The 14182-nt window shown below is 36.0% G+C and overlaps 1 protein-coding gene, 1 long non-coding RNA gene and 1 pseudogene across 3 annotated transcripts; 1 reads left to right on the forward strand and 2 right to left on the reverse strand.

Moving 5' to 3' along the window:
* Positions 1–2320: 2320 nt before the first annotated feature.
* Positions 2321–3646, reverse strand: LOC148870181 (transcription factor bHLH25-like; annotated as a pseudogene).
* Positions 3647–4786: 1140 nt separating this feature from the next.
* On the reverse strand, positions 4787–6320 carry LOC148870182 (uncharacterized). Its single transcript, XR_016106760.1, has 2 exons — positions 6108–6320; positions 4787–5194 (listed from the first exon to the last, which is right to left on the reverse strand). It is a non-coding gene; the product is annotated as an uncharacterized LOC148870182 (long non-coding RNA).
* A 148-nt stretch (positions 6321–6468) lies between these two features.
* Positions 6469–12988, forward strand: LOC148870183 (uncharacterized). Of its 2 annotated transcripts, none has more exons than XM_088968021.1 (3): positions 6469–7208; positions 10751–11150; positions 12376–12988. In XM_088968021.1, the coding sequence occupies exons 2-3, from the start codon at positions 10818–10820 to the stop codon at positions 12811–12813; spliced, it is 771 nt and encodes a 256-aa protein (XP_088824147.1). In that variant the 5' UTR covers positions 6469–7208; positions 10751–10817; the 3' UTR covers positions 12814–12988. The 2 variants fall into 2 exon arrangements, with proteins under 2 accessions (XP_088824147.1, XP_088824148.1); XM_088968022.1 differs by having other exon boundaries at positions 12385–12988.
* The last annotated feature ends 1194 nt before the right edge of the window (positions 12989–14182 follow it).

Raw genomic sequence — 14182 nt, forward strand, 5'->3', positions numbered from 1 at the left:
GGGTTGGTTTTTAAAAACATTGATTTTAGTCAAAACAAAGTTCTACAATCTTGTTTATATTTTTAATAATAGTGTATATATAGAATTATAGATGTGTTCAATTTTTTCTATATTTGTTTTATATTTCTGTGTAAAAATAATTTGAATACGTCACACTTACTTTTTTTTTAATATGATAATTAATTAATATTATACATGTGCCTTAGTGTTTTTTGCAATATTATATATTTTTTTCATTTTTATATTTTTATATTTTATTAATTTTTATTATTTATTTATGTCATTAAATGTTCATACATTTGACCCAAAAGTTGAATTATTGATATTTACCAAATATTAAAATAATTTTATTTTTATTTATTCTAAAGTATGTATTTAATTTTCATTATTAAGAAAAATAATTATTTTTATTGACCATCCTTTTCTCGAAGACATGTCCGATGCCATATTATCCTCCAAAAATCGAAATCACCTAAAAATCAGAGAATCAACAAAAAATTGTGATCCCTCAAGATGAGATGATGTCAAGGATTTTATTTTTTTCGATTTCCCATAAATTGCAAAAAGCAACCAACCAAACAGATTGAAAAATCATGGATTCTTTTTTATCCCATGTGTCTCTGACGGTAACTTTGCTTGATTTTACAAGTCATTGTTTATGTATTGTGCACCCAACCACTAGTAGTCTAGTAATGTTCTCTCTCATGGAGTCCCATTAGAAATTTGAAAGCTCCAACAATTATTTGAAAAATCTAAAAGCAAAATTTATTTATCTTTTTTTTTCCAGCTCCAATTTACGTTTATAGTATATTATTTTTTACCACAAAAGGATTAAACTGAGATTTTAAAAAATCATATGGATCATGTGATTTATCACATGCGAATAGATTGTAATAGTGCACTAACGATATGAATATATTTAATTAATTGCCAAAAAATTAAAGGCAATTTAAGGGGATGTTTGGAATCATGGCTGTTTTTCAAAAAAACGGTGCCATGCCGGATCTATATAGGAGTTTCAGCAAATACCCATGTATTTCATTGTTTGGTTCAGTCAATTATTAAAAAAATTGGACATGCTTTGAAAATCGGGACCCTACCGATGCATGAAACGCCAAATTCGGTGAATTGTTTCCCTCAACGGTGCTTACCTGTCAGCACATCCATGAAAAACGGTGATGAAAATCACCTTACCAAACAGCATACTGTTGCTCATTGTCTACGTGGCAGAAGTGTTTTGTTTTTTTTTTTTTTTTTGTGAAAAATGGGTCTTGAAAGCATGAGCATTTTTTCTTGAAAATCGGTCCAAAAAAAGGCAACGCTTCCAAACACCATGTAAGTTTTTTATGAGACAATTAAGAAAATTGGCTAAGATGTTTGAATCGTAATATACATGTAAAATTTAATAGGACTCAGATCTAAGTGTTTGGGATAGATGGATCGATGTAGTTTTTTTTAGAAAATGGTGTCACATTAGTACTGTATCGAGAATCCTTGTTTTTTTTTTTTAACACCTATTATTTGGTTAGCCATTTTTTTCGAAAAACGTTTACTCAAGCCATGCCTTAGAAATCAGAAAGGTGTGGTATGAGAATATATCCTGTTTAGTATTTTTCCCTTTTTTTTCCTACTTTTGCTGAGGATAATTTCTGATGTGGTTTTCAAAAACGCCTATATATATGACAGCAACAATAATGATAACAAATAAAAAAACCTAAGAAATTATATAACACCGTTTTTATGAGCAAACGCCTATCTAGGGGTGCTCACGATAAGGTTAATCGAATCATGGGCCTATTTTTTAGATCAAATAGTAACTAAAACCGAACTGAAGCTTATCGGTTAACCGGCAGTTTGGTTCATCGGTTATATAAAATAAGGAAAATTCCACTTTAGTACCTGAATTTTGGGGGTAGTGTCAAGTTAGTACACGAACTTTCAAACGTGTCACTGCATTACCTAAACCTTCAAACAATGTCAAATTGGTCCCTGCTGTTAACCAATGTTCTAAATATCGATATAGACTGATACGCCGGTAGGGTGTATCAGCCTGTATTGATGCTTTTTTTTTTGTGTTTTATTTACTTATTTTTCAAAACTGGTTTAGAGGGATCGGTTTAATTCCCGACTACCCCCTGAACCATGGCCTGACTCGATACACCCCTTGTAGGGCATATCGGGAAAGCCCTGATACGATATGTATCGGCTGATACAGGTCGATACATAATAATATTTTGAACATTGCCATTAACCAACCATCAATTATCTGTTGAAATGTCAAAACTATCCTTCAAAAGAACATTGTTCATTAGCTTCTACCTTTACTGGTTATCTTCAAAGAAAAAGAAAGAAAAAATAAAATATGATAAAGAGAAAAAAACAACTGAAATCAAAGAAATAACTAGATAATAATATATTTCAAATCTAAAGGTAGAAGACGATAATTTCATTAGTCTAGAATCTCAAAGACCTCAATCGATTGATTACGTGTAATAAGAAAACAAACAAATAAGAGGAGAGTAGATCACCCTTCCCCTAATCGGAAGATTTGGCGACGAACTTACCAGAGCAACTATGGTGATATCAAGAGCCAAATTTCTGAAAGGTATGACGCTGATATTCAAAACATTCAAGTGGAGATATTCCATCTCACCCAGTGCTCTCACCACAACTCCTTTCTGTTTTTCGCAATGATTTCTTATGATCATGTTATTGTTCGAGACTCTCACGTCAATCTTCGGGAGCATGTCGTCATCATAGCAACATCTGCCAAAGCTCTCGTACGAGAAACACTTGTCATCTTCGACCAACATCTGAGTTCTTCTAACCAACACAACCGATTCCTCTGTTTTCTTCTCGGCCTGTGCTTCTAATGTATCGGAATGTTATCTGTATATTAGCTGTATAACAGCTTTGTATAGCAAGTATTAGTTATTTATTTTAGGTAGGAGATTGGAAGGTAGTGATTTACTTTCTTGTTTAGGCTGCTGATTTTCCTTCTTGTTTAGGATGGATTAGTTAGGGCTGTAATTTTATTTATACGTGTATGTTATTTGTGAGTAAAAAGATCAAGAAGCAAGGGTTTCATTCCTGAAATATTGTTTCTCATAATGTCCTCATTCGCTCTTACAGTTGTTTCAAATACTTGATAGCGTCTCCAAAGACAGAAGTCTTATCCAGTTGTTACAACCACAAATTATAAATTTCCAAACAAATTCTTGATTTTTTGTTACTTAACGCTATAAGTTTTTCTTAAGAATATAAAGCCTAGCTAGTCTCTGACAGAACGAATTAATATCAGTGCCTGGGAACCTTCTTGAGGCCAGGAACAATTGCTGAGAAAGCTATGAAGTGCTGGCTGAACTTCTCTTGTCGCCTCCTCTCTGCTATTACATGATCTTGCATCGGCCGCGTCGTCGCCGGGTTCACCCTCTTAGTCCCATGCCCGGGTTTGGATGCATAATTTTGATCAGAAACGTGGGAGGGGAAGAGCATGTTCGCCGGTGACATTGCCTCCTCCTTCAAGTTTACGTTACCGAGTGGATTTCCGTACGACTGATGAGCGTGATCACTCGCCGTGATGCAAGAATTTTGTTTTCCGTGGTGCAATAATTCCAACCGTTGGTCTTGAGCTACTTTTCAGGTCTCTCGAGCCTAATCTCTAGGTCACGTCCTCTGCATCGTGGTTGCACCAATGCAAATTTAACATGTCATTGGTTGGTAAGAGAGGTTGAACGCTGAAATTAATGCCCCCTTTTTTATTTTATTATTTTTACTATGTTTTGAAAAACTCACCAATAGTCTATTACTTATTTCATTTCTCTCGTCCTCCCTCCTGTTCAAGAGTTCATATCGTTTGCCCATCATTCTTTTCTCTCATCCTCCCCGTTCTACATCGACCACCGGCGACGGTTGTGTCATCGGACATCGACCGCCAGTGATGATTACTCTCTCTCTCTCTCTCTCTCTCTCCCATTTTTCATGTTTCCTCTTCTTCCCTCTTCCTTTGAATCGGAAACCTAGCACTTTGTCTAGGCCACTGCTGCAATCATCAACACTGCTGTAACCACCGGGCATCGGACAAAGCACGAACAATAGGTTACAATGTAGTGTACTTCTTTGTTTTCTAGCTGCAATTGGATAATGACTTTGTTGAAGTCCATACATACCAAGTGGGACTCTATTTGACTACTGAGTATTTAGTTCCATCAATTAATTTAATTAGTCCCATTAGATGATGAAGATTTGCAATTAGATGATCATGATGGGCAGCAATTTACCGGTGAAGGGGGCATATGAATTAGATGTCAATCTCAAGGCTGAAAAGTAACAACCTATGGATATGAGAAAAATGAGATATTCCCTTCTTTTACCTTCCTTTGTTAATTTCCACCCATTAACAAATGTTCAACCCCAGCCTGCCCAATTTGCACCTCTACTTTGTTCCTTTATTCATGAAATTTGTTTTTCTAATTTTTTGGATTTCTGAATGTAAAATTATTGTTCGAGTACATGAATGCTGCAACCTTTAAGAAATTGCTATTTTTACATTAATAAGTAATTACGAATTATTACTTAACAAAAATAATTACGTGAATTAATAAAATAAGTAATTAATTACGTAATTGACAGCAATCGATGATAGCAGTTAGAGATTTGTTTAGAAGCATTATCAAAATGCTCTTATCTCCGAATGCTTTTTATCTTTCACTTATAATGATTAATGATCCATATAGTCACAGATTCACATACACAAATATGATTCAACAACAACGAAGCTAACTAATTTGGTCAGCAATAATAAACATTCGTTAAAGAAAAGTGGGTTTTAAAGGTTCAGCTTGGAATTTAGATGCTAAATCCAGATATACACACATTTTGAAGTTCCTATCTATGTTGTTGGAATCATGTTTTCAAATTTATAGGTCAAAGTACCAAAAAAGTTATATAAAAAAAAATCAAAATCTGCTATTCTTTCTAAGCTAGTTTGTATATCACACGTTTCTTCAACGTCTTGACACAATCATCAAGGTTGTGTATTGACCAAACACAACCCAAAGGAGATATTTAATAATCTTTCATTCCCATATGTATTGATTAGAATCCCATGGCTGCATGGATGCACAGACCAATCATGATGCTTCAATATGTATTGAGATCCCTCTCCATATATATCAATACATTGCTTTGTATTCTGTATACCGAAATCAAGTACAAATTAAAAGATAAGAAAAACATAAGAAAACAAACAAATAAAAGATTATTGTTTCTATTGAATTCAACTACCTCAAATGAACTTAAAGTTGATGATATTAGAGGAGTATATAACCTATTATAAGTATGAAAAGAAAGAATAATAAACGTTTAGGTGGTTGGCCACGTTTAAGTATCTTTGCAACAAATCAACACACAGTCATCCAAGAAGTTGATAAGCTAAGAAGTATATAGATTTGGGTCATTTATGAAATGGTCAATAATTAAGGAATTTGGTAGATTAGGTATTTCACTTGACAAGTAATATTAATACTACTCTAAATTTGTATAAATATCATAAACAGTCTCGTTAAACAGGAAATATAATCAGACCAGTATTAGACTATACCAAAATTTAATGATGGATGCATTCAACCATCATTCAACCCAAACCCTAGGATGAAGTAGCCCTCCCAAACCCCAACATTCAACCAACTTTTTTGACTATAATTCTTTTAAAAAGTCACAAAGAAATATTATTGGTATCTATAACTAAGTGGGATGAGAAGGGATAAGGGTTTGATGTAATACATCAGTGGGAAGACCATTGGGATGAACATTGAACAACTAAAATCAGGTATGCATATAGTGAAGCAAAAAACTAGATACGGTTTAGATATAATGGTTCAATTGGGAGAAGCAAAAAATGTTAGAAAAAAGCAAAAATATTGATTCCTTAATTATTGCATCAAATAATTATAAAAAATATATAATATTCATAAATATATATAAAACACATATACCAGTGAGTTTGGTTAATCACCTATTTTTTATATTAACTAACTAAAATCGAATTAATATCTTTGATTTTTTAAAAATACCAAACCGAAACTTAACTGATTGATTCAACTAACCAAAATTTCTGTTCAATTTCGATTGATTTTTGGGTTCGGTTCCATTTTTCCAAATTTTCTTGCTCATCCCTACGCCCATCAGAAAACGGCATCGATCAAACAATCGGATCTGAACGGCCAACCATTACTAGTATGAAATAATCGGGTTCGGATCACAGTGGGTCTGGATGTCCATTACTGAGGCGTTGACACTTGAGAGCCCCACGAGGCCACAATAGCGAAAGGCCGAAGGATAAATAAAAGTAGACTTGACTTCGATGAAAGGTACGACAAAGCATGATTTACTGTATTAATAGACACGTGTGCGTATTGGATTGGGGCCATTAGGCTTTTCTCGGTAAACCGGTGTGAGCACGGTCTTGTGAGATCAAATCTGATTTCTACCCAAGCCGATAAACCCGTCTGTACACATAAAAGTCGCGTCATTTCTCCGTCCTTCGGTGCCCGCGAATAAGTAATATCCACTCTTTTATCTCCTTCCATGTCGATCGGAATAGACGCTGTGGGATTTTCGCAACACGTTTCCTCCTCTGAATTTAAAAGAGGGGGATGCGATTGTTCTTGTTTTCATTAAATTGATCGGAGAGGTTTGTCAATATCCTGGGTTGATTCGATTTTGTCCATTCTTTTGCAACTGCTCGTTTTGGTTAGTCTTTTAGATCTTTCAGTCAAGCGCTTCAAAGAGCATCGACCATGCCTTCGGTGCTCGGAGAGTTCTTCCACCGGCGTGAAGAGATGATTCCTTCGGTGACCTCTTTTCATGGTGGTCCATGTTCACATTGTCTGAAACAGTTTGAAAAATGGAACCGTCGTGCTAATTTCAGTTAACGTTTGGATAAGAACGGCTATCACATTATCCTCTTCCTCTTTTCTTACCGTCTGAACGAGACAAAGGAATTATAGATCATACTATAAACCGGTTATTGAATAATCTCACTCCGTTTCTTCTTTAAACCGGTTGAACCAGTATAATCCTCCAAGGGAGTTGGCAATACTTGTTAAATTGCAGTTTGAGTGGATTCAGTCATTTTTCTAAGGACGTGGATCGTGGTGCTTCTGGCTTTCGCTATAGAAGAGACCTCTTTTCTTTCAAATCTAGAGGTAATTTTTTTTTTCATTTTCTTTTTTCTTTTTTCTGTTGTCATTTAGGCTAATTGTTACGTTTTTTTTTTTGATAAATAAGCTAATTGTTACGTTACTCTGTGAATTTAAAATGCATCCTAATTTTCTTGATTTTAATAGAACCGTGTTTAATATTATTGGGCTTATCTTTGCTTTTCGTTATAATTCCGTAAAATAAATGCCGTAATTTCTGCTCGATCCTGTCGTGTATAGGATGAATTATAAACGGTGGTATGTAATTGCAAAATTATTCTGTTTTCAGTAGTGTGGTAGTGAATCATCAACGTGGCACACGTTCAGAGGGGGGAAATTGCTTTGGATATTTCTCTTCACCCAGGGCAGAAAGTTACACGAGTAAAACGTTGTTTTTTGTGTTTAGGATGAACTAGTTCTCTTCACCAAGAATAGAAAACTACTTGAATCAAAAGTTGTTTTGGCACCAAAAATACATAGAGATTAAAGAAGAAAGAAATTGTCACATATGAAAAGAATCCATACAGAAACATTTGTTAGGAGTCCCATATCTCAAATTTGTATGGTAGTTTAGAATTTTAGATAACACAATCCGGTTTTGTAAAATCTTTTCTGGAGTAAAAGAAAAGGGAAAAAAACTACTCTGATGAAAACATTTGCCTTGATAATATCCTACACCCAAAATGCTGATAAAAAAAAAATACCCTACACCCAAAAAAGAAGAGGACAAAATCTTTCTTTTATTGACTTTTTTTTTTTTCTTTTTCTTTCTTTAAGATTTTATATATTATTAGGACCTGCCCCTGATCCCATTTATTTTCAAGCAGTAGAGCAGCCCAAATAACTTATGATCATCCTTTTTAATTAAGCCTTGTGGGTCCTTCATCAATTTTAGTTTGTGAGCTCAATAATCTTACTGTTCGGGTTGTCTGGAATTCAAATTTTGGCTTTGTCAATGAGCTTACTGTTGAACTAATACAATTTTTGTTTGTTACATTGGTGATTTAAACATATTTTTTGTGCATTATTAATCTAACTACAATTACTAATTCAAATTCAACTCTGAATAGTAGTATAGTAAGTATTACTAATTCAATCTGGAGTTCAATGATAAAGCTGAGATAATTGTTAACAGTTGGGAAGAATTGCAGGGAGCAATCAACCATTTCAGAGATAAGCCAGTGGAAGATGGAATTGTCATTGAAGGAAATAAGTATGTTGAAGGGAATAGGGAGATTGGCGAGAAGCAAACACCTGAAAGAGAGGGGGACAATACTTATCAAACACAAAGAGAAGGGGATGATGTTGAAGGCATAGCAGAAGTTTATGAGATAGGTGAGGGTGGAGGAGGAAGTTATAAGAAGGGAAAGAATGAATTAGTTGAAATCAGGAAGAGGGAAACAAGGGAGAATAGCCCAACAGGCTCAGGTGTGAGGGTGTTTAAAAGGAAAAGGTAATATAGAGCGAGACCTTTGCAGGAAAAGATTGGAAGTGTTGTTGTCTGAGAACTGTGACTCAAGTGATGAATAAAGTGGCAGTAGACGAAACTCATGGAATTCAAAGATCAATTGACTTAGATGTGATTGTAAATGCAGAGGTAGAGGTAAGCAAAACTCTGGGTTTTATTAGATGACAGGAATTTGCAAGAAGACCTTTTAAAGAATTGGAAGATAAATTTAGGATGCTCATGATTGAGAATGGTCGGGAATGTACTGATGAAGTGAAAACTAAAGGGGAGAAGGATCAAGGTAATGTGAGTTCAGTTGGAATTGCAGGGACTGATAATAGTCAGATTGGAGAGACAGCTTCTGTCCATATTTTCAAGAAGAATGCAGTGCATTAGAGTTAGAGAGAATCAATGCCAATTCAAAGGATAGCTAAGTTGCCCAATGCTGTTAAATGCTTCAGAAGTAAAAAGGAATATTTACACATTCAGGTTTCAAATATCTACCTGAGATGAAAATGAGATTATTTAGTGTCGGACCTAGTAGGAAGGTGAGGAAAGCAAAGAAAGGGAAGTTGACGAGTTAGGTTGTTCCTTGTCTACAGTCTGAAGCAGTAAAAAATTCAAGCAAATTTTAGAAGATTTTAGTGGGAGTCTCTGTAGTGATGCCCCTGAAGTTGCTGTTGATATGTTGATTGGGGGGGGGGGGAGTTCAGTGATGCGAGTGTTGTGGGCCTTGTGGCAATGTTTGTAGTGTGATATGATCTATCATGGGGTGTTGTTAGTGTGTGTTTTTCTTTTTCTATTTCAGTTATAGGGGTTTTTGTCACTGTGTTCATTGTTGTCTTGTTGGGGGGTGAGGTAGATTGAAGGGGTTATAATTTTTTTACATGGGTGATATCTTATCCTCTTTGTATCCTTGTTTCTTTTTTTTTTTTTTTTTTGATAAATAATTCTTCTTTCTTTCATAATGAATTTTTCTTTTTTGTTTATTGCCAAAAAAAGTCATGCATATTTCCCAATACTTTATGACCATACACCTTATCAGAAGACTCAGTCATAAAAAAGAACAAGCTTTAAGAACAATGCAGAGATATTATCTTCAAAACTTGTGCACATTATTGCCCATGGGTTCTTAGGAATAATATGCTTATCATTATCTTATTGTTGTATATAACTAAATAATATATTTAATTTATAACAAAACAATCTGAGATATGTGCCATTATGTATGCTACTGGTCTATATATGTTAGTGGTTTGGTAATATTCATCTATTAGTTGATATTTGTGAGATTGACTTGTATGTGCCACCTGCCTTGGGTAATGGATATTTTCTAGGTAATAAGGGTTGGGAAACTAGTGGCCTCAACTGGTTAAGGATTTCTTAATATATACACATTGGGGGAAAAAGAAAAAAAATTGTCTATCTCATGCTGTGAACGGATGGAGATAATCTTACATAACAATGGCACCAAGGTGAAAGGGTTGCATCTAATCTGCCCCTTGAGCATTTGAGGCATGAACCTATTATGCAACTTATTTTCGGTCCAAGGAAGGTACATGGTTTTTTGTAAGGTTGCTCCCAAATTAATGTTCTCTGTATGGTTGCAATACCTTTTGCAGTTAGTGTGCAGCGGTCTAATTTTTCTGTTGTATAAACAGACACTCCTTTTCTTTTCAGCATTCATCTGGTGTTCTTTTAACTGCTTTACCGTGGTATTTGCCATTCAGTGGAATTCTTATCCAGTTTATTGCATACTTGTATCTAATCTTCTTGTGCAAGTCTCTTTGCAGTATAGAGACTCTTTTAACCATGTGATCATGATGCTTTGTGGCTATGGTGTAAAATAGTCTTTCATGGGTAATTTCTCTTTTAGTTGTCTATGGTATAAAGTTTATATATATATATATATATATATATATATAGTTTGTAGAATTTTTTTGCTTGTGCATGTTGATAAACTTCTCAGCTGGATTTTACCATGTCGAAGTTATTGAGTCAGGTGCATTATGGTGGGGGTAAACAATAATTATTGTTGGAGCTTAACTATTTATCAGTGAATTGCATGATTTTTGTTTTCCTAATATGAGTATTTTGGCAGTGCTATCTCTGTAGCACCTGGTATTATCAACGGACGGTCAAGTCTTAACCAGTGGCACTGTAATCGAATGGGAGATAGTTCAGTAGTAGAACTTGAAAGTGCACTTAATGAGGTCTTAGATATTCATGATGATCAAGAATTGGTATCAGGCTGTTTTCCACCTTCAGGTGGGGATGAGATATACCAATCAGATGACAAAATGTCGGGGGAGTTGAAAATTCATCAGCCTAATTCATTGGTTTCAACTACTCAGAAAGGCTTGACAAAAAGTATGACATTTCCATGTTCTGGAATAACATGTTCTGCATATATGGATGGGAGAGAGGAGATAACTGGTGCAACATTGCATGGCCATACTGAACCTTGGAATCCAGCCTGCACTCGCTCATTATCTCTGCCTGTAAGTTTGTTCATTATTAGTCTGTATGTTGAAGTTCCTCCTCAAGGTTAAAAGATAACTCCTGAATCCTGATTGTTTATGTTTATCAGCTTTATTTCATTTATTCTGGATGTGGTTCACTTCATAAGTGCTGGTATCTTTCCAAAATAAAGCATTCATGAAAATTAATAGTTTAAATGGTTACCTTACCTTTACATAAAAAAAAACGTTGTTTTATATTCTACCCTCCACACCACTATGACAACTGATGTTGAACTTAAATATGTTGAGCTTTGATTAGCAGGAACCATGTCTTCACCAATGAGATTTTCTCACCAATGACCCGTTGTTGAATTGGTTGCACAGTATCCCTTGGTAGGTGGCATGGGTTCAAACCTGCCTGTGGATTGGCAGGCTCTTCATGTTATGCTACTGGTGCCATGTGCATCCCGTCACTAACCCTTCCAACCTACTGAGTAGGTTTAGTGTATGCATCTCACCCTTGGGGACCAAAGCCGCATTAGAATACACACACACAGTATTGAAAGTTGGGGAAAGATTTATTAATAAAAAGGTTCTGTGACCTTTATATGAACTGGATTTCATATTTTATAGAAGGAACATTATTATGCAATGTTGTTCCGGGCCTTGGGAGGGGTAGACCGGGTATGAACCTTTTTTGGGGTAAATTACTGGGCATTACCTAGCCTTCGGTATGTTTTACACACAATGGCTGCTCTCAGATTCCAACCTGCTACCTTCCACTCATCAGTTGTCACTTGGCGAGTAATTTTACCATTGCTACAAGAAGTGGTTCCTAATTTCAATTTTATATTATTGACCCAAAAGTTCATAATAATGACCATATGGAGGTATCTCATTACCTGGATTATGTTGATGCCGGATTGTCTGACACTATGCAGCTATATCTGACATGGAAACAGTAGTGTCTATGAACTCTATATCTATATAATGATTAGTGATTGAGATGCCAAAGAGTTGCAAGTTAAATTTTATACAGGGCACCTTGAAAAACTAGTTGGTTTGGCTTCCTAGTTCTTATGTGAAAAATTGACTGGGTGAAAACCACCCATGATATCCATGCAGTTCTTGGCTATTTTGGAACAGACCGCCAAACTTTGCTTCCAATTCCCAAGTGGAGGTCATTAGCCCTGAGGTTTTATAGTTACTTTGATGTGTTGTTAACAATTTCTACCTTTCTACCTTTCCTTGTTTATATGCCTAGCTCTCTCAGACACCTTTGAAGCTTGTGTCTGCAATGAAAGGTAGCCGTGAAAAGCAGGGTATAGCTTTGAAGAAGTTGAATGTGACATGGGCTTCTGATGTGTTTGATCCACCTGCTACGTCCCTGTCGCGCACCACCGTGAAGAGTCACATCCACCATCATTCCAGAGGGGGGAATAACAAAAATGGAAAAGGCAAGCACAAACACAAGGGCAAATCTTCACGAGGTAGCGATGGTGAGAAGAAACAATATCGAAAAGTTGTCACGGACACGCATTGCAAGCCGCCGGTTGGTGAAAGGTTGCTCTTAGGCGGTTTTTGTCAGTCGAGTGTCGAACTTGTGGACATGGCGGTCACTGGTCAGGAATCCAAGTGCGGCAGTAGCTTCCTGAGGACGTCATTGGCTAAGCAGCATATCTCGGTTGCGGAGGCTACATAAACATAATTTCCCTTCCCTACAGTTTGCCTCACGGGCATTCAGTGTGAATGTCTGTATGTCGTACTTTCTGAGTTTCTTCTTATGGTCCGATCTTGTTGAACGGCTAAAGGGATGGACACCATTTGTCATGAGCGTTTCGGCTTAAAAAATAAAAAACCCATTTGTCAGCTCAAAAGACTGGGATTTCTAGCTGTCTGTTTTGGTGTCCTTGTACAGGAATGGAAACCACCATCCTGTATGTGTAAAGGTGGATATCCAGTCTCACCGGTCAGCTCATTGATCCATCCCTCATCTACCACCAGCATCTCCGTCTCTCATCTCTCTGTTTTGATGTCCTCATTCAGGAGGAGAAATGAGCTTCATCCCAAGTGACGGCCACGCATATAACTGAATTTTTACTAATTCAAAATATTTTAACCTGTTGTGCAGTAAAATGAACAACGAAATATCTGCTACAAGATACACGCAATTGTTAATGCACGTAGGATTCCCATATTTTCCCAATTCAATCTGAAAAAAGGTTTTATCTTCAACCCCAAGCAGGAAGAAGTAAAAACAACACTAGTAAATTCAGTGGTGCAAGGCTGCAAGCGATTCCCAATTTTTGTATGGCCACTGAATTTTTCCGAAGGATACCAACTCTAAAATAAAGACTCTAATTGCACATTTGCACCCATGAACAAAGTTTTATTTGGTTGGGACAGATCTGGAGGTTCTTTACTTCCGAAACAATCTATGGTCTCAACTATTAAGGTTAAACTACTTTCCTAATGGCAGTACATTTCAGCCAAACTCATAAGGAAAAGCTCTCATTGGTTAATCAAGGACGGATTAAGCATCTGTGTTCAATGACCCATGGCTTCCATCATTAATAATCAGTAGTCTCCCTGTGCCATCATCATCAATGGTCCTTTTTTCACATCTTTAAATGTTCTTTTGCTAGAGCAATCTGATATCGTTAAGTAATTATCTATCGCCACAACCACTTCATCTATTAAGTAATTGTCTATCCTCACTACAGTCTACAGGGTCGGTTCAGCAAGTAGGAAATTACCTTCAGGGAAAATTTGCGCCCTCATGTATCTCATTTGGCAAGCAAGTTACATTACACCATTTGTTCAGGCTACACCCCTAACCAGCAGAGGCACATTCATTTCCAGACCTGAACTGTCAAATCATGCAAAATTGTTTATTAATGGCTCTTATGACCCGCAAGCTTTTCTCATCAAATGTCCTAATAACAATAGCATTAATAAAGCACAAGAAGACCATGCTGGGCTAATGGACCCTATGATGCAGAATTAAGAGCCCTAATCTATGATATTGACGCAGCTGCTTCTACTAATATATCGCACCTCCTGGTATGTTC

Source organism: Nelumbo lutea, chromosome 2 (genome assembly GCF_056320005.1).
Source record: "Nelumbo lutea isolate HS-2025 chromosome 2, American lotus-T2T, whole genome shotgun sequence".
NCBI classification, from domain to species: domain Eukaryota; kingdom Viridiplantae; phylum Streptophyta; class Magnoliopsida; order Proteales; family Nelumbonaceae; genus Nelumbo; species Nelumbo lutea.

Excerpts from the sequence above, each read along its gene's own strand:
- LOC148870183 (XM_088968021.1), top strand. The coding sequence starts at position 10,818 with ATGGGAGATAGTTCAGTAGTAGAACTTGAAAGTGCACTTAATGAGGTC. Across the intron at positions 11,151-12,375 it reads CTCGCTCATTATCTCTGCCT|CTCTCTCAGACACCTTTGAA; the intron begins GTAAGTTTGTTC and ends TTATATGCCTAG.